This window comes from Bactrocera oleae, chromosome 3, assembly GCF_042242935.1.
Source record: "Bactrocera oleae isolate idBacOlea1 chromosome 3, idBacOlea1, whole genome shotgun sequence".
Classification (NCBI taxonomy): domain Eukaryota; kingdom Metazoa; phylum Arthropoda; class Insecta; order Diptera; family Tephritidae; genus Bactrocera; species Bactrocera oleae.
Window position 1 is genome coordinate 44,350,612 of NC_091537.1, and position 27,839 is coordinate 44,378,450.

At 37.2% G+C, this 27,839-nt stretch overlaps 1 protein-coding gene and 1 long non-coding RNA gene across 5 annotated transcripts in view; one reads left to right on the forward strand and one right to left on the reverse strand.

The window, feature by feature from the left end:
• The window catches only part of cad (caudal type homeobox), an 80,231-nt gene extending 70,173 nt beyond the window's left edge, over positions 1–10,058 (forward strand). For both annotated transcript variants that reach the window (XM_014241087.3, XM_070106570.1), the window contains one exon: positions 9,443–10,058. In XM_014241087.3, coding sequence (XP_014096562.1) covers positions 9,443–9,900 — 458 coding nt within the window. In that variant the 3' untranslated portion in view covers positions 9,901–10,058. The remainder of the gene's footprint in view (positions 1–9,442) is intronic.
• Positions 10,059–16,520: 6,462 nt separating this feature from the next.
• The window catches only part of LOC138856146 (uncharacterized), a 43,403-nt gene continuing 32,084 nt past the window's right edge, over positions 16,521–27,839 (reverse strand). For all 3 annotated transcript variants that reach the window (XR_011395205.1, XR_011395206.1, XR_011395204.1), the window contains exon 6: positions 16,521–18,267. This is a non-coding gene — a long non-coding RNA (uncharacterized lncRNA). The remainder of the gene's footprint in view (positions 18,268–27,839) is intronic.

The window sequence follows — 27,839 nt, forward strand, 5'->3', positions numbered from 1 at the left end:
GATTATTCCAAGCCTCTCTTGATGCGAATTCTTCACCAGCAAAATTGTTCGCCATGGACAGAATCAGAATCAGAACAGAGAGGTAATCACTTAGTGCCGGCCCGGAATATAAGGTGAATGCATAAGAACTCCCAACGAAGCTCCCGGAGCTTCTGGCGAGTCACTATCGATGTGTGTGGTCTGGCGTTGTCCTGATTGAACACAATTTCTCTCCTATTGCTCAGACGGTCTAATTGTTGACAGTACAGTTCCGAGTTAAAAGTTTTGCGGTATATACTTTCCTGTCAATCCCACCAAACACACAGCAAAACCTTCCTCGCCGTCGATCCTAGCTTGGCCACCGTTTCCGACGGCTCTTCGCGTTTCGACCACGATGATTTTCGCTTGACGTTGTCGTAAGTGATTTTCCTTTAATCGCCAGTCACAAACCTCTTCAGAAATGGGTCAATTTTGTTGAGATTCAGCAGTGATTCGCAGATGGAAATTCGGTCCAAGAGATATTTTTGCGTTGGCTGGTGTGGCACCCATACATCGAACTGGTTTCTTTTCGTATCCAGTCTTATTCAAATGGTTCAAAAGGATTTTTTGTGCAATCTTTAGCCCTTGGCAATCGAAACAGTGCATACATTACGGTCGGACTCGAAAATGTTCATGATTTTATCGACATTTTCGACAATTGGCCTTCCGATGCGTGGTGCGTCTTTGACATCGAAATTACCGGAACGGAATCGACGAAACTAAAATTGCGCATAATTAGCTGTTACAGTATCAGGACCATAAACGCTATTCACATTTTCAGCCACCTGGCTTGCGTTTTCGCCCTTATCAAAGAAAAACTGTAAAATATAGTGTATTTTCTCTTTGCTAGTGTTCATCTTAGACGCGCGCTCAAACAAAGCTGAATCCATCAATCACAAAACTGTCGGAAAAGTTTTTTTAGTACGAAATGTCGTCTTTCTAACGTTTTCTAGCGGAGCCCGATCGGGCTTATAAAACGCGATAAATAACGCCATTTATTGAAAAAATAATGGATTTTTACTACACCTATACATGACATAATCTATATTTAGCGTTACTGCCTCTCATGTCTTTTCTGAACGGGTTGATCATTTATAGTGGTACATTTACGTCGAATTACCATTACTAACACTCATCAAGCCATTTCTTTGCAACGGTATAATTCCCCATCGAGAATTAATGTTTTATCAAAACACGAAGTTCACTTATTTCCATTGTAAACAAGAATAACAGAAGTGGCATATTGCAACATTCAATTTCATACATCTGAATTTCTGCTTTCTGAAAATTTCAGTTATATAAGCATTTATGTTAATAACAGATTTTCATACTCTCGCAACATGTTGCTGAAGAGTGTTATTTTTTTGTTTGCCTAACGGTTGTTTGTAACACCTAAAACCTATGAAAAGCATAGTATTGCTGGCTCAATAGGACCAAAGAAGTTACAAAGAAAACTTGTTCAGCCAAAAAAAAACATTGTTTAAATTTTAATATCAGGCTTCATCAACCTAATGCGTTGGCTTATGATTTTTTTATACCCTGAACAGAGTGTATAAAGTTTGCCACAAAGACGGAGACCCTATAAAATATAATATATACATAAATAATCAGCATGATAAGCTGAGGTGATTTAGCCATATCCGTCTGTCCGTGCGTCCGTCTGTCTGTACATATACGAACTAGTCCCTCAGTGTTGAAGCTATCGTTTTGAAATTTTGCACCTGTACTTTCCTCACAGCATATAGATGCCATATTAACTAAACGATCGGAGTAAAGTGCTTGTATTGGAAACTTTTTCACTAGACGAGATATCTTCACAAAATTCGGCATGGATTATTGTCTAAGGCAACATTGTAATCTCCGAAGAAATTATTCAGATCAGATCACTATAGCATATAGCTGCCATACAAACTGAAGGATCGGAAGCAAGTTCTTGTACGGAAAACTCTTTCAGTTGAAGGTATTTTCACTACATCCAAATAGGCATGATTTATTGTTTAAGGTGTAATGTATTCTCCGAAGAAATTGCTCAGATCAGATTACTATAGCATATAGCTGCCTGCATGGAAAACTTGTATATTTGACGAAATTAGGCACGAGTTATTGTTTAAGGCAACAATGTATTCATATAGCTACCATAGAAATTGAACAATCGGAATCAAGTTCTTGTAAGGAACCTTTGTATTTGTGAAAGGTACTATAGCTTCGTTGCAACCGAAGTTAAAGTTTTGCAAAGCAATATTGGAATTTCCGAAGAAACTGTTCTGATCGGATCAGTATATCATCTATCCAGCAGCTATCCATACAAACTGAACTATCGGAATCAAGTTCTATATAGTTTCAGTGCAACCGAAGTTTACGTTTTTTCTTGTGTTTTCTTCTGTTTAGTAGAAAAGCGTTCCCTAATATAGCGTCGTCAGGTTAGCATATACAGTTTGATTTGCCTTTATCTTCGGAGTTTGAATACGTAGTGAGACCAATTTTTTCGTACTGTTTAAGCGCTCTGTTTTATTTAATATGGCTAAAGAAAAATCGGTATCGGTTGAAGAGATCAAAAAAACTGGGCACAAGTCAAAAAGATACAATAAGGGCGATAACAGTAAAGTGATTTCCAATGTGAACAATAGACCAATTTTAAAAAAAAAAATAAAACATCTAACTCTCATGAATCGACCGCCACGATCCGTCCATATACTGGTGCTAAAATGAACTTATCTATTGTTCAAAGAGTGCTAAAGAATTCTCCATATTTGAAACTATTAACATTACATAAAAAACCACAACATAAGGTTCCCCGAAAAGAAACGCGGGTTCATTTTGCAACGGAGCGCATAGCCTAAAAGTATTACATAATTGGCGCTGTGTTATCTTTTCAGATGAAACCAAAATTAATTTGGAAGGGCCGATGGACACAATTATCATTTCCATGATCTTCGGAGGGAGGAACATTCGTTGGAACGACTACATATCGTGAGAGCGGTGTAATGGTGTGGGGAACAATCTTCTCATTTTTGAATACTATTATAAATGTAAACGCGTATAAAAGCATACTGGCAACTGCTATTTTTCATAAAAATTTTTTTTTTTGGAATTTCGCACGATACGATTCTCACTGTCCGAGGGTTAAAGTCTGAGATTTAATGCAGTGGGCGCCTTATTCACCTGACTTCAATGTAATTAAAAATGTGTAGGGATGGTTCGCTCATAAAGTTTTCGAGTCTGGCTGGATGATTCCACTAAACAGAAATTAGTTGAAGGTATTAAAAATGCTTGATCATTCATTTCCCTAAATTATATTGGAAAATTGTACGAAGAGCTACCCAATCCGATCTTTGATATTAAATATTTCAATAATATATAAATGTTTAAATTAGTTCACATACATAAAAGTTTAAAATTATGTTCTTACCGCAACATGTTCAACAATATTAAAAAAGATATGACATGAAGATGAAGACATAGTTCAATGAATTGTAAATATTATATTACATATAAATTATATTTTTGATATTATAATTAATAATATATGTATATTATTTTTAAGTTGCTCGTGTGTAGTCATAGTAAAGTAAGAAATAAAATTTTGTATTCCTTTTCAAAAACGATTATTTTTTTCATATTCCTCAACATACATATGTAGTTATTATGCGTTTTATATACAATAAATTATAAGCGTATACAACACAGCTCAATTGAAATTTCTCATAATTTGACTGACGAATTGCTTCAATTTGAGTACACAAATTGATCCAATTAATTTCAATGAGTAAATAACGGATGATGCACTTTCTACTCTTATTAAATATTCATACATATATACGGAAATCTCATTTATCACTTTACTTTACGAGAGTATAAAATGTTCGATAACACCCGAGCTTAGCTATTCCTTACGTGTCTAATATAAAGTTTTGAAACACCTGAAAGTTTTTTCCCGTTAGTTTTTTTCAATTACGAGAGAATAAAATGTTCGGTTATGCCAGAACTTAGCCTTCCCTTACTTGTTTAATATAAGGTTTTGCCAACAGCTGAAGGTATTTCTCCGCTTTTAATCCTTGCAAATTGCGAGAGTATATAATGTTCGGTAATAGTTCTTCCTTACGTGTTTAGTAATGTCTTCTAAATGATTGCAGATAATTAAAATATACTTCAAAGAATTTAAAAAAACAAACTAAACTCACTTTTTTCAAGAAAACATTTGCAATGTTCTCTTGTGATTATTTTACGTATAGAATAACATTAAATATATTATATAAAAATGTTTCAAAACCCAAAATTAGGTATATGGTGGCTAGCGAAAGTACTCACTTGATTTTATCCATTTTATGCACAATTTTATTGAAAGATAGTTATTGACCGATTTATGCGGTATAAAAATAACCATAAGTTCGAAAATTTGTATATGAAGATATGGGGCTTATTTATATATATAATATAAGTTATACAATATATGGTATACAATTTTTTTTTCCACTAACAAATTTTTTCAATTTAATTCTCACTTTCAGCAGGAGCTGTATTCATATTAATAATATTTACAAGTGGAATGATGAAAGCTAAAATAAGACATGTAATGTTTAATTTCTATTTTATTAAATTTTCTGTCAAAAACTGCATTAATAGGGGTCCCTCCTTTTGTCGTTGGATTATTCGTACCATTAATCATTTCTAAAGAGAATTTATCTTTAAGGAATTGTAGTAATGGCGCAGCTTCTGTCAATGAAAAATTTTCATTAAAATCACCCGCAAGAATTATCAGCTGTTCACAATATTCTACGCGTTCTCCAAGAACATTGTTTAGAGCTTGTGAACCTAAATTCGATAATGGCAACAAAGCTTTTCCGATGAATAATTTAATATCTCTCATTGGAGCATTTGGTGATAGATACATATATATTAGAAATTATTTCTTACTATTGTTATCGTCTGAACATATGTAAGTCCTCAATTCTCGCTGATGTCGATACCGTGAAATCAGACACACTTGAGTAAGGAGTTTTTTATTCGCAAATGAGGAGTAAAAACGTAATATCAAAATTCAAAATTTGTACAGGAGGTTCTTCATCGCTCATAAATGTTTCTGATAACATTAAAATATTCATATTTTGGAAAACTCGATCGGTAAAATCATTGACGTGTGCGCGAAGAAATTGACAATTAAATACTATTATCGAAATGCCATTTTTCGAGTTAATAAAGTCGAATCATTTTTTATCTAATGTGCAAATTGGATTACTCTTACAGGAATCTACATTTGTAGAAGGCTCAGAACTTGTAGACAGGTTACTAGTCACCGTATTCGATAATCCTTTTTCCATCTCTGCTCGCTTTCGTGCTCTGTAATTATATATTAATAATATTGAGACGTCGTCCCTCTTGATCCTCTAAAACCAGTGCAAGTACTAGGGATCGCTACTTCATATTTCCCTATGAAATTGGTTTAAAATTATTGTTATCACAAATTATTGTAGCACACAAAGACACTGGCACGACACGACAGCGAAATTTTCTTGGTCGTCAAATGTCGTCTTGAAGCCAGCTTCTTGAACATTTTAAAGACGGCAGCGACATATCAAACAGCTGATGTACACAATTTCGTTGTTGTACTATAACCTTTCACGTCACTGAAATTTAAATATTTTGTTTAAAGTGAAATTTTTTGTGCAAAAAATAAGTAAACATGTCGATTAATTTGTTTTAAATTATTAATTGTTATTACATTACCAGTGCTATTTATGCTTCTGTTGGTAAAATAACATTAGATTTGCTAGAGTTTTGAATAATGTTACATTTCATATATTAGTGGCAACACTACAGCTGCCCGTTGTCGTCGTCAAAACTATAAATGGTTTTAATTTACCGACTTCGGCAACTGCTGCTGCCCTAAAGTCATACTTTTGTGTTAAAATAGGATATTCCACTAAATACTAATTTTAATTTATGGCATATGTATGTTTCAATTAAAGGTGTATGAATATGAATTTTGCGTTTGTTAATAAATACTTTTAGGTTTTTTTTGTAATATAATATTATTTACTTTAATATAAAAATCAATAAATTTGGTATACTGCACTAAATTCTTTAGTTGAACAAATCCGCCATCTTCTTCCAAAACCACACAAGTTGTACAGGGTTTTCCAATAATAAAAATACTCTAATTTTTAGGGAAATTCAAATACTTTTGATTTAATGTGAAGTACAATCGATACAAATAAGTTCTGAATATAACACTTTGCAGGAACGAATTCGATGAACCCAATTTTCGAGTACTTTTTCCATAAAATCAAGTCGTATGTTATGAATACCATGTTCAATATTGACTTCTAAAACTTGAAGAGCCTCTGGATTATTGTTAAAGACCAATGACTTTAAGTAACCCCATAAAAGGTAGTCTAATGGTGCCAAATCAGAACTTCTTGGAGGCCATTCAATGTCAGAATTTCTTAAAATTATCGGATCTCCAAACTTTTCTCGCAATAATTCGGTTGTTGCACGTTCTGTGTGGCCCGTAGCCCCGTCTCGTAGGAACCAGATGTTGTCAAGATCAACTTCTTCAATTGCGGCCATAAAAATTTGGTAAGCAAGACAGTAATGCTTCAGCTTCATTCCAACCAAAAACCATACCAAACTGTCGATTGAGGTGAATGAAATGGTTGTACATGAATTTGTGGATTTTCTTCAAAGCAGAATCGACAGTTTTGTATATTTATCGCACCACTCCGTAACGACCATAAAATGGCATAAGCACACGAAAAGTTGCAATTGGGGAACGATTATTTTGATAATAAAATTTAGTCATTTGTAAATGTTGTTCTTGTGTATATCTTTCTATGATGAAATTGTAAACTTTAATGAATAATTACAGATCATGACATAATAAAAATGGCCGAAACGACACAAAGAAATCATATCACGACACAAAGAATCACATCAGAAAACCGATATTTATAAGTCGGGATAGCCCGAACGACATTCCCAGGTACCAAAAACTCCACCGACGAGTTATTCGCATTAAGAATAATCAGCCTCGATGCGGTGTATGCTTTGTTCAGCATACAAAACGCCTCTTTTACTACAACTTGTTTAAAGGAGTTGAGAATTACACAGCAAAAAGATATAAATAGAATGGCGGAACGAAAATTTTAGTTTCGATTACGAATTTGTTGCTCTTCTGCACTGCAAGCGGTTGATTGAACGCGCTTGATAATTGTGCTAGTAGGTAGACATATATGTGATGCTTCACATACACCCTAACCACTGCGTGTTAAGCGTTTAACGCATCCTTTTCCCTTTCTCTTAAAAAATGTTAAGGTGTTAAAGTGTATCGTATCTAAAATTTATAATACAGTATAGCCCGCTTAATTGGACCTGGTTAATTTTTTTCGCGTTTTCCCGCGTAATTGGTTAAAAATACTTTTTCAAAAACATACCTTTAATTTCCCCCCCGTTAATTGCACAAAAAACTTGCTGATGTTGAGAAGCAAAAGAAAGAAGATGATTGTCCAAAGTATCCATCAGTCCTCAAAGTACACATATGATTTTTTTTAATTGGTTATGTTGTCCAATAAAGCGGTATTCTTGTAATCAAACGAATTGTTCAATAAAACCAATATCAGTTAATTGATACCACGGATAATATAACCAAAAATTGTGCAATTTTTAAAGGCAATTAGGGGATAGTGTAGTTGTGCAAGTACATGCATGCTCATGTACATATGCACAATGGCATATCTGAATGATTTTATGTAGTACAGCCTGCGCAATAGCAGAAGGCGACAGAAATAATCGTCAACGACTCCGACAATTTTGTGTATTCACCTACGACAAAAGCAGTCTTGATTACAAACAGAAAGCAGAAGGTGACTTCGAATGTGAAAGAGAGCGACCTTGTAACAATTTGCAACATGCTAGAATTTGACTACAATTTAGCTGACATAAAGCTGCACATTCTCAAAATCCTACGGTGCAACCACTTGGTAACTGAACGAAGCAACGACGAAGCTGGTAGATGTGATGACGAATACGACGAGAACAACGATGCTGAAAACGACGACAACGAGAGTAGCCACGATGTGGAGAGCAACAGGAAGCTTAGCGAAAATAAGGGGAAATTTAAAACTACTACAGTTTCCCTATGGGTACGAGAGAAAAGACGATGAAGAAAGTGTAAACAAATCGAACGCGAGAGGCAACGATGTGTGCATAAGTAGTTTTGTTAGTCGGCGTTCACATGGGGACTCTTTTGTCGCTCATATTTTGGTGTCGCTCTGTGCGTTGTGTGTTGCATATTTTATTTGCATGTTGGTATGGTGGTCTCACATTTATCTTACAATTGATTACATACCAAATGTAGATAACAAAGTTCAAATTTCGTATATATTCATACGAAACATAGAGGACTCAATAAGAATTTTTGATGTTTCTAATAAGATTAAAATATACTTATAGGTAGAATTATGGACAAGCACTTCAGATGCAATGGGACAGTTTACAAAAGTTAGTGTTCCAAATCATTTGTGCTAAGTGAATGAGGCTTAAAATTGTGACATACTTTTATCAGGAAAAGTTTCTCACGGAATTTCAATTATATATCTCACACATTGATTGATTTTTTCGACAAAAAGTCAACGATAGGCTGTGGGGTCCACATTTCCGGAATCCTGGGCTTGAATAGTTTAGGTCCAATTTGTAATATTCGTGATTTATACTCTGAAAAGTGAAAGAATCATAAGTAATTCAAAATTTTGTTATATGGGAAGTAGACGTGGTTGCAGTCCGATTTCGCCCATTTTCTGTATTTTCTGTAAAATGGGCATGTCAAAATAGTTCTGTGTGTTCCGGAGATTTGTGATTTCAATTAAATGTGGGCGGTGCCATGCCCATCGTCTAATTTTGGCACGTGCTCCTCTTGTGCCATCATGGATTTAAAATTTAGTGTCTATGAGGCATTTAGATGTTGATTAATAGTACTTTTAGTGATTTTTAACAAAACCGTTATATGGGGAGTGAGTGTGGTTATCATCCTATTTCACTTACTTTCACGCTGTCGCAAGAAGGTTCGAAATAATTTGTACTGTGCGAATTTGGGTGATGTAGCTTGAATGGCTTCAAATCACAGATGCCCCTCATTATTGTGGTTCGTTGTGCTAAATTACAGATTTATATCTTAATTTGCGGCTTAGAGTGCTTAGTTAATTTTGAAGTGTTTATATGATGTAACTATTGAGAATAACATTGAGATGTTACCTAACCAATTTCTGCTAGTTTTCAGTTTCTTTGCTTTTTTGTAATATGACTCTTTTTGAGACTATCTTGTGAATTTTCGCATTCTTCTTCTTGCTGATAACTAGCAGCTACTAACCATTCAGAAACAAACCTGTTATGTATTTTAATTCAGTTTTGAACGATCTCTTTTTTATTTCAGGTAAAACTCGCACGAAGGATAAATATCGAGTGGTATATAACGATTTTCAGCGATTAGAGCTTGAAAAGGAATATTGTACATCACGATACATAACTATACGACGTAAAACTGAGTTGGCTCAAATTCTTTCTTTATCCGAAAGGCAAGTGAAGATTTGGTTTCAAAATAGAAGGGCTAAAGAACGAAAACAAAATAAAAAAAGTGCCGATACTTCCATACTGGCTGGTACAGCTTCTCAATGTGACCACCCGAATTCAATTGTCCCAAAGCCGAAAATAGAACCAGGCCTTCACCTCCACCACACTTTACATTCAATGACGACTATAAATATGCCAAACATTGGCTTGCACCGCATAAGTCATCACCATCCATTTGCAGCAGGGGTCCCACCTTCACATCCATTGCATTCACAACATGCATCTTTGTCAGCAGCTGTAGCAACATCAATGCCACTTTGACAATACTGCAATCACATTTTAAAATAGTCAACATATAATATCACAATATAACAAAACATGCAATAAAATTTTTGTAATAGTTTTACGGTATGAAACCACCGAAAACAGTTTTAAAAATAAAGATCTAAATATAAAAGAAAACACGAAATACACTTAAAGAGCTCTTACTCTTATTATCTTAACCATTATTTCCCATATTATAGGTAGATTGCCCTTTACATTTCGAAACAGAAAAAACATTTTGACATACGAGCGCTTTTTGTGTTGTTTACAGTAACTTAATATATCATCTCCCCCAAAAAATGGAATTAGTTCGCGAACATTTTCGCACGACTATGTTTTATAACTTTTGACGTGGATTAACTTTGGACGAACTTAATTAAACTTCTGGAGATGAACTTCCATTAAATACCAGTGTTTATCGATGATGATCATTCGAATTCGTAGATCACTTCAAGACAAATTTATTGAAGGTCATCCAAAATCAATTATTGTTCCGGAAACTAATGATGCTGATTTTGCAAAATCGTCATGTCACCTATCGTGAGATTGAGACAACTATATGAATTATTGGGACCAACATACATTAAATACTGCAAAAAGGTTTGTTGACGTTGAATCCCACACAATTTGTCAATCGTTCAAAAAATGACTTGTGGCGATTGGTCGAGAGAAATATTAAAAAATACGATAGCGTGGACTTTACGCATATGAGCCCCAAAAGTAAACAGCAGTCGATCTTATGGGTGTTTCTAGTTGAGCCGAATCCAACAAACGTTGTTCACGCACGAAGCACTTCTAAACAAATAGTTGCCTGTTTTTTTTTGGAAAAATTGGACATGCCATTGGACACCCATACCATGCAGAACAGTAAATTCTGAGTGGTACACTATAATTTTTTTGCTAGTAAGAAATCCGTACGTAAAAAATAAACTAAGAAGTCAACGTTTTTCGACACCTGAAGAGGCGATTGATGCGATCAGAACGCATGTTTTGGAGATACCTCAATCAGAGTGGCAAAAGTGCTTCGACAATTGGTTCAAGCGCATGCAAAAGTGTATATATTTTAATGGAGAATACCTAGAAAAACAATAAAGCGATTTCCTATTATCAATATTTGTTTTGGTTCTCTAATCCCGAAATATAAAAATCAACCCACGTATATTAAAGTATAGAAAATACTCCCCGGAGATAAGACGTGATTGGAATTAACACAATTCAATATTATCTGATAAAATATTACAACTACGACACGAAGTTTAATTTCCTATACAAAACGAAATTTAGAAAAATTATTCGAGTTTGTTTCTTCTTTGATAAATAAATTAAACAGAAGGTCAATGCAATTTGAAAAATATTTCAATAAAGAGACAATTCTTTAGCGACGATATCTTTGTCGATGTTATACTTGTATAATATTTTACGAAGTCAAATTAGGCCACGAATCACAAAAAGATTGTCCTATCTCTTTTGGAGGTATTCGAACTTATGGAACTTTCGCACTTTGCTAGAAGCAAATCAAATTAGTCCACGGGCCACAAAAAGATTGTCTTATCTTTTTTGGAGGTATCCGAACGTTTGAACTTTCGCTATTTGCCAGAATCAAAAATGGGAAATATTTCCCAAGCTAGGGAAAATATTTTCTTCCGGCATTTCTTAAAATAGTATGAAAAAGGATTATATGGAATATTGGCCATGTCTACACACAAAAGAAAGATTGATGATATGATTGAGTCAAAAAGATAATGCGGCAGGTTTGCATGCGAATCGGTATAGAAATTTGATAAAGGACGTGGAAATTTCATATCTAAACCAATTAAAGGTTAGTACAAACATTTTTTTATTCATGCGTCTGTTACGATATCTAAATAAAACTTTGCGCAGATGCCTACAAGGTTTGATACGTCTTTTCTAAAAATGGGGGAGTGGCGAGGCATTATCACGAGGATACTGAACATAAGACGCTATTAAAAATTGATGAAATCTTATATACTATCACTAGTCACTTTATACATAATATAATGATTTTCGTACTTTCGTTTGAATTTATACCGTGTCTTGGGTATACTGCAACTTGGTGGAGCAAATGGAAGCAATACATCAGTGAATTATCTAAACATCCATTTGGTGCATGTATGATAGAGTACATACTTGTATGTACATAATAATTTACGTGTAAATAGGCTAAAAAGTCTTTGCCTTGTCCAAGAGATTATTTTCTTAGAGTACTAACCCGTTTCAAAATTATTGGTCCCAAAGTAACGCTCTTTTCTGTTTTTTCATTTACGGAAAACAATTGAATTTCGTGTATTGTCTTGATTCCTAATATAACAATAGGAAGGTGCTAAATTCGAGTTTAACCGAACATTTTATACACTTGTAACTTGCCGGGATCAACGCCGGTAAAATATTTCTAGGTTTTGGCAAAACTTTATATTAAAATATGTTGCGAAAGAATTCAATATTCATTATTCGACGAAGTCGTGAATGGAAAACAATCAAATTTTGTATCTTATTAATTTATAATAAGCGTCATGTACTCAGTTTTATTAATGAACAAAAATTATATTAAAATCATCCTTAAATGATAAATATGTGATATAAACTCAACCGAAGAGGCTAAATTCAACTAATATATTAAGTTGGTGTGGAAAACGTCAACCAGAGGATCGAAATTCTTTATATTAGGGATATGAGGTTTAGACCACGGTCTAGATCAATTCCGTGGTAAACCACATAACTTTAAGGAAACTTATACATTTAATTTCATTAAAATATCACATATTTTGACCAACTTGTACGGTTTAAAGTCAGAAATTATTATATATACTATATTGGGGCAGAGAAAAAGAAGCATTAATTTGGACATTGCTCAGGTATACTTGAAAACATATTGTATTTTAACGCAGTTTTATAAATATACTCACTGACCCAGTAAACGTTGTTTTTCCATATACGTTATTTTTGGTTTGGATGACACCAATTCCTTGGCAACAACTGTTGTATCATTGAATTTAATCCATTTTTTGCTGCCAAAATCGCTCTTTCTGCCAACCATTCAAGATTTTTATATTTTGAGTGTTCAATGGGAAATATAATATATTGTCGATGAGAGTATTTCGTGAGTTGATGGTCGTCGGTAAATTTTTGCATCCAATATTTTCATGTTCACAAACTTTTCTATTCCCAATATCTAATAGTTGTTTTCAGAAAATTTCGATAGATGAATCTCGAAGCATATGAACGCGCATGTTCACTGTCAGTTGTACCTTTTCAATATTACGCCACAGTCACGATAATTTTAAGCAAGCATTGATCTCAGCGGCGTACGTTGAGCGTGTTTGAAATAACCTGAAAGAAGTAACAGTTGGTTTCAGCACTGTGGCCATGGACGATTGTTTTTTATGTTGCACAATGAATCTGGATTATTATATTTTGAATGTTTAATAGCAGCTTATGTAAATGCTCACCATCTAATAAAGAGGCTGCAATGCTAGATGATGCCATTTTTGATCGTATCTCAGCAAGATATATCGAAATGAAGAATGTTTTTCCACTTCCACCTTGTGCGTCAAAAAAAAAGATTTCCCCTTGTACTGCCGAAACTGCCAGCATAGAGCGGTCGGAATACCATGTTCCGACCGACATTTATTCACGAGATTAAGGTTGTGTTAAATTTCCCTACTGATAAATAGATGGCGCTAAATCAGAGTCGCATAGGGGGTTTCGAGTAGATTAGCTTCAAGCTCCTTGGTGACGAGATTAACAAGTGTCATTTTGGTATAGCGAAGTATTGATAAATCTAGCAGATTAGTGAAATAATCTACTCAACAGCCTAAATCTCGTAATTACGTGTCGGTCGAAACATAATATTAGACACTACAAAGTGTAAAAAAATGTACACAAACAAATAAATTAAAAGCAAAGCAACTGAATTCACCGGGCAGTCGACCTCCCAATTCAATATGCGTCCAATATTTCCATTAAATGGAAAATATATTAAAAAATACGACTTTTATAACAAAATACAACAGTACAATGTTTTCTTTCAATAAATAATAAATGATGTTAGGACAGTCTAGATTAGTGAATAGATTCAATGTAATCTAATCACTTAAAGTGTTAGGTCTTCATATTGCATAAGTTAATTTTTGTTCTGTGGGGGTAATTCGTATGTATGATATAAGGCCAACCGGATGTTTGAAAATTGTTTATTAAGTAAATGAGGTCTAAGGAATGTATTGACCAGATTTTATCTAGGTTTGACAATATCGCATACTATTAACATGCCACATACTAATAATATGCTTGGGGGATAAGGCAAGTTTTCATCCGATTTTATCCATTTTAGGCACAAAAATACTTTGTTATTGGTAAAACACGCTCTCTCGTTTTCACTAAGATTTTGACAATTTTTGATCATAAGGTGGCCGAATTTAACCGCACTATTCGGGCAAAGTTTTATCGCGATACATATATTGATGCTAGATTTGTATACTGGAAAGTGAAAGAATCAGATGGAATTAAAATTTGGTTATTTGGGAAGTAAGCGTGGTTGTAGTCCGATTTCGCCCATCTTCGCTCTAAAACATAGGAATGTCAAAGTAGTCATACTATGATCTCCGTACAAAATGTGTACTGCAATGAAAGATCATGAAACCATGTACCAACTTAGTGACACACACAGTTTTCTATGAGTTTGACACTCATCAGCTGCTGCAAAAAATTTAAATCAACTAAAAAAATATATATAAACCAGATCGTGATCATTTGTATATATGTATATAACCTTATATCTATTTCGATTAGGTTTAGGTGATACAAACAACCATTAGGTGAACAAAACTATTATACTCTATATAACTATCATTAACGCAAGACAATTGATAAGTGTGAACTAGCGGTATGCTAGATTTTGTCTCTAGCGACTGCTTCCGATTTCCCACGCACAAAAAATGGTTCGCTGGAAGAACATTTCACTCAAGTGATGAGGATAAAATAGAAACAAAATACTTATATTGAATGCCTCGAAGTTTTACGACTCGCATTGAGCTTGCGACCGAAAGGATCTTCTCTGCTTTCATATCAACACAACATATTCTTCACCAGTACTTTATCTCATGCGCGCAACAATCACAATCCAGTATACACAATACTAATGAGCAGTTTTTAGTAAAATGCAAAATCATATTTGCGTTCGTAGCGTAGCTGTCTGCCGAAGTGTCACCGTGTTAATACTTTACAAAATTGTAACGTTGCCGCTAGATATAGCTGCTCTAGATATAGAGTGTGACGAAAAATAAAATGAAAATCTATCAGAATACGTAGATAATCATCGCTCTGAAGGAAGCTGCGCTCTGGAGCAGTAGACCTGCTGCTACCTTTATGGTAACTACTTCTCCGCTTGGAAGGCGCAACAATGGTTAAAATGCTTAAATTTGGTGTTGATAGATACTTTCCGACACTACTCCACCAATTCTCCCTGCGACTCCTACCATCCCATACCTCCCTCAAATCTCGAAGGTATGTCAGAAAAGAAAATCATACTAAGGCTGAGCTTGGCGATCTGGTAATCCAAGTATTTTAAAAGGAGATATAAGTGTGCGGGCATTCTAGAGGCCCAGACTCGAAGTCATCTAAGTGCCTAGATCCCTTAAGTCTGGGCGCCTATTTCGGGGCCATACACCTTCCAGCTATGTTCACGGGTGCTATGTTCATTAAAAAATTGTGTGCCATAGTTGTGGTGCATAGTGCACCGCCTTCCACCACTTAAAAATTTCATAAAATACTTGTATAGGTTGACATAGAGCGTAAGAACTACTTCTGGTGAGATGAGGTCTCTTTTACCAATATCCTTTTGAGCTTCCTGTCTAAGATTTTCCCAAGTCTCTTCCAGAAGCTTTGTTGCTTACGATGCTGAGGTGCTCCTGAGTCAGCATTTTAGAAATTTTCCCTCAGCCGTGAAAGCTACGTCGTGTGCATATGGAATCACCCGGCAGACAGCTACTTAAAGTGGATAGAGAACTCCCCTCTAGTAACATTCCCACCTCGATATCGATGAGAGTTCCACTATAAATTGACCCTCCTAGCCAAGGAACAACGGTGTGCAAGGCAGTGTGTACTGATCTGACTGTGCTATAGGTCTGTTGTGCCCTTTTAAATTGATTTATTTCATTAGTACTCCTTATGTGCAGATCAATTAGTCTTTCTATCAGAGATAAAGAGATGTATAACTCTCATGTCATAGGAAGTGAGGGCGTAAACCCCCTCCTTAACTTTGACGTTTTGCAATTGGAACAGCCAGATTGAAATAAAGGGATTTGTTGGCGCCGATCAAGATCACTAATTAAAAATGTAAAACAATATATATTAAAGAAAACGCAAAATTTTAATGTATTTGATGAAATCTTTTGTGATTTGATGTATCATAATTTAAATTTTCAATTTCAAATAACTACAAAACATTTATTAATTGAGAGCTATAAAGTTTAAATAACTTTATTACGTATTGCAAAATCAGAAGTCAGTTGTTTAATGTATCATAAAATCGTAAAAAATATTTAGATATATTAAAAGGCCAACGTATAATAATTTTTTATCATAAAGTTGGGCATCCCTTCATCCCTGCTTTATATTATATGAATTTCAATGGGAATGAGGTTAGAGAGATTTGAAATCCTTAGCCTCGACTTACGAGCTTCTTCTGGCCTAAGAAATGAAATCATCCCCAACTTGCATCCAAGCTGCATCAAATGCAATTCGCATAGATGAATGAAAGCAAGTTGCATGAAAGCTTGACAGACCGTTGTAATTGCGCTGGTATAATGCCATCAGACTTAGGGGACTTAAAACCGCGCTACCCCAGATTGTGTGGCTCCAGTTAGCGCAGGAACCAAAAATGATAATGGTTCATCTCTGCAGCGGTTCCTTCAGGGTCTGTCTTAATAGCTTGTGAGGTTGTTTCCCATTGTCTTTAGGCAACCTGTCGGCCGAAATCAGCCAAAACCTTCCAGCTTCGCCCTTTGTTTTGATAGGGACTTTCAACTCATTTCGTACTACCAAAAAAGTTCTCGTTCTACCTACGTCACTGCACGCCAACAGCTTATGGCTTTTCGTCCTCAATCCAGAAACTTCCCGTTCTATATTTGCGGATGGAGCCTTTGCATGTTGGGAATTAACTTGAAGAAAGTTCATCCTTCAGGCTTCTCGTCAAAAGTGGTAGTTCATCGCCTGAATATTTTCGTACACAATTTATTGGGGAGTATACCCTACTGGGATATTCACTTCACTTACGTCACTTAGAATCGCTTTAATTAGTTAAATGAAAATGCCATTTATTTCGTGCGAAAGATTTTATTAAAAAAAAACAGGTATTATTTTATTAAACAGGTAATTATAAATTATTTAATAAAGGAGGATCGAGTAACTGTCCGAATGGAACCCGCAGTAAAAAAGTCCGGAGCGATGTTGAACGACGTGGTATAAACGAAAGAGGTAACGTGGCGATCAGCCCGTAAACGATAAACGAGTGTTTTTGCGAATGACTAGGATCGCTGTATAAGCGGTCTAATAAGCAATGATAACACCACCACTTACGTGCCACTTTAACTCCGCGTATGCAAATTAAATTAGAATTGTATGTTTTCCGTATCAAAAATGTTCACAAAATTTGTTGATTTATGAATAATTATAAAAGGATTATCTTCAGGCAATCACTCCCTGGTCGCATACCAGTGGAGAGGTAATAAAAGTATATAAAAATTATCGATGATAAAAGCGAGCCAAGAAAATGAGGTTACTCGCGCGCCAAAAGAAAGTTCGGTGTTTTTTACTCGACAGTCGCTGAGAGAAGGGGCTGTCGGAAGATAGATGTTTTGTACTGTGTGTTGTGTAGAGATCCTACTGTGTGTGTGTGTATGCGGCTGCTTCCAGTAGTGAAATGCATTTGTATGTGTTGTGTGGTGTATGGGTGTTCTGATGTTTCCAGGTGTGGGGTGTGTGTCAGTGTTGTCTTGTGAGTGGTGTGTTGAGTTTTTCGGGGCGGGAAGCTTAACTCATTTAGCCATCCCGGCCCCCCTAGGCGAATGTTCAGCCTAGCAGTCGCTGTAGCTGTTGCAACGTTGCCACAACGTTGCTGAGTCCGGTCGTGCGACGATAGTGCGGCCTACGCCTAGTCGGTGTTGTGTTTTGTTGACGCCATGGACGGATCTGGTGGAGACGGAAAGGCTGCGGTTGCTCGAAGGTTGACGGTGCGGTTGCGGCTGGTGTTCGGGGGGCCGCGGTTGGCATAACCCCAGGGCGAGGCACACTGATGGCCGATCGCATTGTTGGCGTTGGGGTGGAATGCATTTCTGTATCCATATCTACCTGTATGGAGAAAAGGGCGTGTTTAGTTACGATTCAGTGGTATAGAGTATGGATATCTTCCTATATGTAACCAACTTTATTTGGTTTGGTGATCATATTAGTGTACCCATTATTTTATTAGTATATATGATTGTAATTTGTCATATTATATTTGCGGTTTTTTATTTCTGTTTTCGGTTATTTAGACGAATATTTTGATTTTCGCTTGTAGGTATTATTGAACGGATGGTTTACTACATGCGTTTTCGCTATTATTTGAGATTGGCAGGAAGCATAGTTTAACGAGCGGTCTAGTTAGCGTTCCGTTTGGAGTACGGAGGTCAACTACTCGTATATGACCGCCGGAACCATGATGTAGCTTCTCTATGCAACCAAGTCGCCATTCTGTAGGGGGAAGACAATCGCCATTAATTAAGAAAAATCTCCAAGCTTTGGCGATTTTTCGGGAGTTTTCCAGCGGTACCTTTTATGAGGTCCTTTATATACTCCGCCTTCCATCGGCGGCTGAAATCATGATGGAGAATTTTAATTCTTTTCCATCTATTTTAGAAGTGCCCTGGAGTTAAGGCTGTGAGATATGAGGAATCTTGCGAGAGTGGCCTTAGTGGCCGTGAATTGAGAACGGCTTCAATGCGAATAAATAATGTTGTAAATTTTTTATAATTAAATTTGTAGTTTCCAGCTACTTCTTTAAAGTGGGATTTTAAGCTTTTTACAGCTGATTCCCATAAACCACCCATATGAGGAGCGCTTGGAGGGATAAACTGCCAGTTAATACCTTGTGGAGCGAACTCTTGTACAATTTCAGGTGAGACTTGTTTGAAAAATAAATTCACGAACTGTTTTTCTGTGTTCGCTAAGCTCCTATAAATGTTTTGTCATTGTCGCTCATGAGTTTTGAAGCGAGCAAATGCCGCGAGAACAGCCTCCTTTGTCAGATTCGTACATAGCTCGAGGTGCACTGCTTTTGTAAAATAGACAAAGAACATGGATGCCTTTATCTGAAAAGGCCCAGCAAAGTCGACACCTGTAATAGTGAAAGGCAGAGCGAAGTTACAGCGTCCACTGGTAGTGCTGCCATAATCAGCATTCGCATCTTCTGCTTATACATAGTGCAGATCTTGCACATAAAAATGCATTTATTTATTTTGGGCTTAAGTCTTGGAATATAAAACTCTTGACCGATTATTTTTTGCATGAGGCGATGTTTTGCTTGTAGCAATGGCACATGGACATAGTTAAGATATAAGGTGGCAAATTGCGACTTCTCTGGGATAACTATGGGTTGACGTTCGTTATACGTCAGGCTTGACTTGGCAAGCCGACCATTCGCACGAAGTACACCTTTCCTGTCCATGAATGGATTTAGGACTAAGAGTGAGCTCCTTTTATCGTAGCGTAGATGCGATAAGAGTGACCTTTGCTTTTTGTAAGTCAAGGTGCGTCACTGTATCGCATTGGGAGTATAATGAAGTTACTCCCTTAAGTTTAATTTTGAGTCGCTCTATGAACTTGAGCATGTAAGCAATTACCCCGAGGGCTCGGGGGTACGAGGAACATCGCTAAGGATATCATTATCCTGCAATGTTGCATGAAAGGAGTCGATTTTTCGACTTTCTGGGGCAATTATATTGCGCATGCTTTTGCTACAGTGTCGCTTTGTGTGCGAACATATATACATAGTTGCGCAATATGCCTTTTCAGAATCGTCACAGAAGCTGTGTAGGTTGATTTTGAGCTCTGGGGCATAATTTACCCATCGTGGGATTTGTATCTGTGAGATATCATTTAGAGTGCTCGCAAACAGGGACCACTTTTCTAAACGAAGGGGTTTTACTTTTTCGTCACAGTCGGTTGCATCTAACCATAATTCTTGTATTAGGATTTTGGCTTGTATCATAATTGGCGAAAGCCATCCTGCGGGGTCGAAAAGTTTTGCCACAATGTGTGGCGGATAATGCAGATATTGACTCTGTCGTGTATGAAAACTGGTCAAACTGGTGTCTTCCACACAAGATATCGTCTACATACGTTTGTGTTTTTAACACCTGGGTTGTCAGAGAAAATTCTGACTTGGTGTTTTCTGCCAATTCGTGCAGTGTTCGAATGGTTAGATTAGAAAAAAGCACAGTTGACGCCAAAAGTAACTGTTTTTAATTTATAGTCGCGTAGGGGACTATTGGGGGATTTTCGGAAAATAATTTGCTGAAAATCTATTTGTCTATACATTTTTTCGACGTCTCCGTTAAATACGTATTTGAATAAACGCCAATTTAAAATGAGTAGCATTAAATCTGGTTGAAGCGTGGGTCCCGTAAATAGGATATCATTTAGGGAATTCCCCGAGCTGGTGGATCTTGATGCATTAAAAACAATTTTTACTTTAGTTGTTTTTTTGTCTGGCTTTACTACTGCATGATGACGCTAGTAAATCGACTAATATTTGCCATTTATGATTTTTTCGCATGGGCTTACTTCATCCATGTGGTCTAAATGGAGGTATTTTTCTAACAAACCATCGTATTCTAGCTTAAGTTCACCTTTTTATACTCTCGCAACCTGTTGCTACAGAGTATAATAGTTTTGTTCACATAACGGTTGTTTGTATCACCTAAAACTAATCGAGTTAGATATAGGGTTATAAACGATCAGGATGAAGAGACGAGTTGAAATCCGGGGACTGTCTGTCCGTCCGTCCGTCCGTACGCCCGTGCAAGCTCTAACTTGAGTAAAAATTGAGATATATTTATGAAACTTGGTAGACATGTTTCTTGGTACCGTGAGACGGTTGGTATTGCAGATGGACGTAATCGGACCACTGCCACGCCCACAAACCGCCATTATTCAAAAACAAATAAATTGCCATCACTAAGCTCCACAACAAGATACAAGACTCTTATTTGGTATACAGGATCACAATAGGAAGGGGCATCTGCAGTTAAAGTGGGCGTGGTCCCGCCCCTAACAGGTTTAATGTGCATATCTTCTAAACCGCTAAAGCTATAATAACAAAACTCACTGGAAGCAAATTTTTTTAGAACTTCTACCTACAGTGTGAAAATAGTTGAAAGCGGGTGGCAACTCCGCCCACTCACCATATAACGGTACTGTTAAAAACTACTAAAAGCGCGATAAATCCAGCACTAAACACGCCAGAGACATTAAATTTTATCTCTGGGATGGTTAGAGATGACTTTATAGGAACTGCGTTCAAAATTAGACAGTGGCCGTGGCACCGCCCACTTTTAGGTGAAAACCCATATCTTGGGATCTGCTTAACCGATTTCAACCAAATTTGGTACATGACATTCTTTTCATATCTCTATGTTAAAATGGGCGAAATCGGATTACAACCACGCCTACTTTCCATATAACACCATTTTAAATTACATCTGATTCTTTCTCTTTCCACTATGGAGTGACCTAAGGTGTGTGTGTTAGGAAATTGTTGTTTTAGTGATAGTCGTACGACGTACCGACCATTATCTGATCTAGTAGTTGTGGCTTTGTAAAAGTCTTCACAATACTTATCTTCTGGTTTTGTAATTGAAATGGGGGAAAGTTCTTGTAACTCCCAAAATTTCTTCAATTGTGAATTGAGGTATTCATTTGAGATTTCCTCAACTTGAGTGGTCATGGTGGTAACTGATTCTGTAACTAGTCTACTTAGGTTCCAACCGAAATGGTATGTTGTGCCAATAGTGTGTTTGTCTGAGGTATGAGATCGCTGCCTAATAGCATGTCTATTTGAGCAGGGGTGTTGCAGTTGGGATTTGCTAATTTAAGGTGTGAAACCTTTTCCCAATGTTTGCTATTTATATGATAGCTTGAAAGCATATTTGCATATTTTTTAATTGCGGTAAAACTATAGCTTCTGCTTAAATTCTCTTATCCGCTTTGGGGGAATTAGGGTAATGGGGCAGATTTTATTAGAGTTTTGAACTACTCTTCCACCCATTCCTGTAATTTCAAAGTTGGCTTGTTTTGTTGGCAGTTGTAGCCTATTTTGTGCCCTAGACGCTGTGAAAGATCGTTGTGATCCTTGGTCTATTAAGGCTCTAAGTTTAAACAGTTCTCCTCGGTGTTCGATGGGGTCGACTTCTGTGGGTAGTAGTACTTTGGTTTTCGCTGTGTAGCGTGTGAGTTTTTAATGCCTTTGATCTGGATTTGCTGTTGCAACTAAACCCGTGGCTCTTTTCATATTTGCGCTGTTTGGTTGTGAGCTGGAAAAATTGTATAATATAATAAATAATGAAGCATAGAATGATGTTGTTTATGACAATAAACGCAATTAAATTTGCTTTCGCACTCTTTAAGTGTATGCGTCTTTTTGTTTTTACAAAATTGTTTCGGTCGATAGTATTCAATTTTTTGAATAGCAAGATTTGAGCTTTTTCCCCCCTGTACATAGTTCGCATGACGTTTGTTTGTACTGTTCGGATATGAACGTTTGATTTCTATTTAAATTGTTGTTGCTACTGGCTTGTGGTCTGTGGAAGCTTCTATTTAGGTCGTGTTGAACGGTTTTCGTTCAGACCATTTTTTTATCTACCTTTTCTGCGATTTCGTATTGGGCTATTAAAAAGTCTTTCATCTGTTGCCACGTTGGGCATTTTTTTCGAGATGAGAGCGATTGCTCCCACAAAAGTAACGATTTTTCTGGTAAAGCGGCGGTGCATATATTTACCAGTATTGGGTCCCAGCTGTCTGTGGGAATATTTTGTGTCGATAGAACCGACAAGCAATTAGAAACAGTGGATTGCAGTTTTATAAACTCTTCACTTGTTTCCTTTCGAATCTTAGGCAAGTTCATTAGTATCGTTACTTGCTTATCGACCAATAATATCTCATTTTTATATCTACTTGTAGATTTAAGAGCCCAGCCAAATTGAAAATATCGACATTTAGTGCGAACTGTCTTACTATCACGCCTGTTTGACCTTCTGTTTTGTATCGGAGGTGATACAATTTTTGTGCATTGATAATTTGGGTGGTTCATGTAAACGGCTGTAAACATGTCCCGGAAGGACGGCCATTGTTCATAACCACCAAGAAATATTTCTGTGTCATATGCGGGCACCTTGAGATGGATGCCTGAACTTGCCTCTTGACTTTGTACTTGTGGCAGGTCTACTCGCTGATGTGGAGTAGATTCAATTGCTTTTATTAGCTTTAGCTGATCGGAAATCATTGCTTTAGTTTCTTCGAATTGGTCTAAGCAGTTCTCGTATTTTGCGTAAGCCGAAGATTTGAAATTTTCTGGTAGATCTGATTCGTCAGATTCTACTATGACGTCATATGAAGCTGGAGACATATCCAAAAATTGTCGAGATTTTCCTTTTTGATTTCTTATGCCGATTCAGAATTATCTTAAATCGGAGAAGATGAAAATCAAATGCAGTATCTTACTAAACTGTCACTCTCAGCAATGAATTTATTGTAATGTCTTTCCCCCTTTTTTGTTTTGTAGCACCTTGCTTTGAGCGTGTAGCTTCTGCAGGTGTACATGGACTTTTTCGCCCGAAATCATTTTTGGTACTTTTAATAGCTGTGTAGATTTAGAATCTTTAGCATCTGCGTTCATTTAAAAAAGTTCAATTATTGAAATGGTTTCTCTCAGTGTAAACTGATTAAATTCAAGCGAAATTCGTAATTGTAACGCGTAATCTCTTTTATATAATTAAGAGAATAAGTAAAACGGTTTATTTTATTTATTTATTTTTTTTAATCCGATTAAATAAGATAGCGTGTTCTGTTGTAACGGTATTTATTTATTATTTTTCTCGATTGTATTGTTTATTTCAATAAATATTCAAAAATTGTAATATCTATTTTGTTATATCTTTTTTGTGTGTGAAACAAGAGGTATTGCCGGATTTGTGCCTATATGAACTTTGAATATAAAGAATATTATAGAATTGTATTTTTGTACGCAATCCTGCTTGTTTTTTGTTTGCCAAACAACAAACGGTATTGCCGAGTATGTGCCAATTTTCACATTGGAATATATAAAATTAAATTGTATAGAAGCAATGTATAAAATATTGTTTACAATTTTTTATTATTGTTATTTCTTTATTTATAGAAATATAAATAATTATTTTTTTTTTTGTTAAGAATTCGTTTTTTCTCTTCCGAACCGTTTAAAATGTGGTTTTTTTAATGCGCTTTTTGAAGTTCTTTAACTTTTAGTGGTACCCTAGTAGGGTATAATAATATGTCCCGTACTTGTATAAGTACGTATATAAGCGAGCGGACGTTGTTTCTCAGTTAAGAAAGAGCGCAAAAACGTAATTAGAAACAAAGTAATCGTATGTGCACTACGATTCGTAAAAGTGCACTCTCGGTATATAAAGTAAATAGGTATGTACGTATGTATGAGAGTAAGATAATGTACGTATATTGTATATGTTTAAAATTTTTGATTTCCTTTACCTTTCTCTCTCTTCTCTTGTTTTTTTGTAGGTAAAATATGTTAAGAATAATAAGTATATATATTTGCAAGCGCTCAAAATTATGAGTTGCTAAATATTTAGGTATATGTTATGTGCAAAATATGTAAATATGTATATGATGTGAGATTTGGCATATAGGTAAGAAATTCTTTTATTTTTTTTTTTTTGTTTCTTGAGAATATTGTCCTTTCTATCTCTTTTTATTCGTTATATGTTGCTATGTGGGTATATGTATTGTAGCGAAGCTTTTTACTGCCCCTGCTTCTTGTGATTTGCTGAGGTATACTCGCCGTGTCCAGGGTTCGTTACAATAAATTTGTAAATTTGGGGCTCTTCTTACAAATCATACTTTATTCAATTTCCAATTACAAAATGGTGTCTTCCGCGTTGTAGTGGCGTCACCCGATGATAGCGCTATGACAGAGTAGCGGTTTACGTGGCCCGTTAGCGCGTCACTATCACGCGGAATTACGGAGGGCAGTGGCCGCGGCCGCGATGCCAAACGTGGAGCAGGTCAGAGGATCGACTCACTATCCACTTCACGCGTGACTTCCAGCCTTTGCACGCTAAGGAGTGAAATTCCTGCCAGAGGATCGACTCACTGCGAGACATTCACTCCTTACCGCAGTAACGTCATCCGCCTTTCCGCGCTTCCGTTGAATAGCTTTATACGATAGCGTATTCTACTCTGTCGCGCTCTGGCGGTGCTAAGCAACTTACGATGACTTACGTTTTAGGTCCTGTGGTGACGATGTCCGCCCGATACGTGCTACCACGACGCTTCTCCCGCAGCTCGTGTAGGCTTCGATAGCGGTCCTGCTGCTACCCGTGTAGGCCTCGCTACTTGCACCTGTGCCGATCGTGAGGTACGTGAGGCTCCTTCTGATTATTTCAGCGATCTGTGAGAAGGCCTTTAGTCCTGTTCCATTTGCGTCGGCAATGGATATTTTTATGCCTTCAGGTGGAAGCTGTACCTCCGCGGATGGTTGTGACAAAGTCGGTGACTCTACTATTTCTGCGTCATTGGTCATATTCGCAGTTTACTTTGCTCCTGAAACGGCCTGTATGTTGTGTCTTGCTGAGAGCTCGCGGGTCCAATGAATGTGACCGTCTCGATTGGTCCCCAAATTTGCTCATTTAAGTATTATTATTATTTTATTTTTATTTTTTTTGTTTTAAACTGTTACGGCTGTGTGGTATGGTTTCAATTCACTGATGTTCACCGTTTTCTTCTTTCCACCGTCAATTTTTCGAAGTTGGACGATTACTGGTGAGATATATCTGAGAATTTGATAAGAGCTATCGTATTTCGGGGCTAACTTTGCGGCGAAACCCTCAGTGGCTTTAGAGAGGTGATGCTCTTTCGCGAGGACTAATTCTCCGATCGCGGGGGTCCATTTTCTGCGTCTAAGGTTATAATGACGGGCTTGATCCGTTGTCGCCCTCTCCATATTTTACCAAACAATTTTGAAGGCTTCCTGCATCCTATTGGACTTTTCTTCAGCCGTTATGGGTGTCATACCTGCGCCGATATTAACCTCGTCGAAGAGAGCCTTAGGCAGTCGCGGCTCTCGTCCTTGTACGAGGAATGCCGGTTCCGTCGAATTCTCTTGAGGGGTGTAAGTTGCGGTGAATGCTGGCATACTCCTAGTTTCTTTAGGTAGTGTTGCCATAGCGTACTAGTAAATTGAACGCTGTTGCCCGAAATAAGAATTTTCGGGACGCCAAATCTTGCGAGGATTCGTTCTCTAAATGCTTGATGAAGTCCTTCTGCTGTAGCGCGCCTCATAGGGACCAATTCAACCCACTTGCTGAAACGGTCGAAGAATACTAATAACATAGTATTACCATGCGTAGATCGTGGTAAGGGGTGAAATCACTGCAAACTGTGGCAAACGGTTCTTGGGCCACCTGCGAAAGCATCTTTCCTGCTGGTTTTTGCTGTCCTTCCTTGTATTTCTGGCGAGACGCACACTGGCGTATGTAAGGGCTAATGTCGCGGAACATCCCTGGCGGGTTACTGTCCGGGGTATACCCATATGTCCGGCGCTAGGTATATCGTAGTTCTCTTGCAGTATTCTTAGGCGGAGGGGTTTAGGTACACATAGCTTCCTGGGTACAGCCTCTTCATCCTGGGATCGACACAATGTGGCGATAGAGATGACCATCCTTTTCCATGTTGTCCGCGTACTTCCCTTACTCGCTTCCACCAACAGTTGCATTGTGGCGCCACCGTCGTCGCTTGTCTTATGGTCTCTAGTGACCGCCGGGACAGTGTGTCCGCTACTAGGTTGAGTTTCCCTTGGCGATACTCGATGTCGAAGGTATTTTGCTGTAATTCTAAAGCTCATCGTTCTAAACGACCGGAGGGGCTTTCTATGGAATTCAGCCACTTCTGTGACATATGATCCGTTACCAATTTGAACCTATATCCCTCGGTAGGGTCTTATTTTCCAAGGTCGATGTTGCTAGCGTCCGTCTGCAAGGTAAATGTCTGGCTGAAATCCAGACGCGAGGATGCTTTCAAACGCTTCTTGTTGTTTAACTCCCCATTTCCAGTGTCTCCCTTTCTTTAATAAAGCGGTGAGCGGCTGGCTTATCGTCGCGAAGTCGGGTACAAAGCGGCGATACCAGGAGGTTATCCCAAGATATTGGCGTATTTCATTTACGTTAGTTGGCGGCTTCAGCTCCAGGATTGCTGCTACTTTCTCGGGGTCGGTGTGGATGCCTTTGTCACTGATCACGTGACCTAAATACCGAAGTTCCTTCTTAAAAAACTCGCATTTTTCATTTACCTTTCGTAGATTCTGTATATGTTCCTCGAATGTAGAGCCTATCACGATTATGTCGTCGAGGTAGGTGAAGGCGTGTGGTTCCATCTCAGGGCCTTTGACCTGGTCGAGTACCCTCTGGAACGTGGCAGGTGCCGAATGTAAACAGAATGGCATGACGCGCCATTGGAATAGGCCACGCCCAGGTACGGTAAAGGCTGTGTAGGTGCGGCTGCCTTGCTCTAAAGGTATCTGCCAGTAGCCGTTCTTGAGATCCAGACTACTAATATACCTTACTTGTCGTAACTTGTCTAATATGTGTTGTATCCTAGGTAAGGGGTATGCG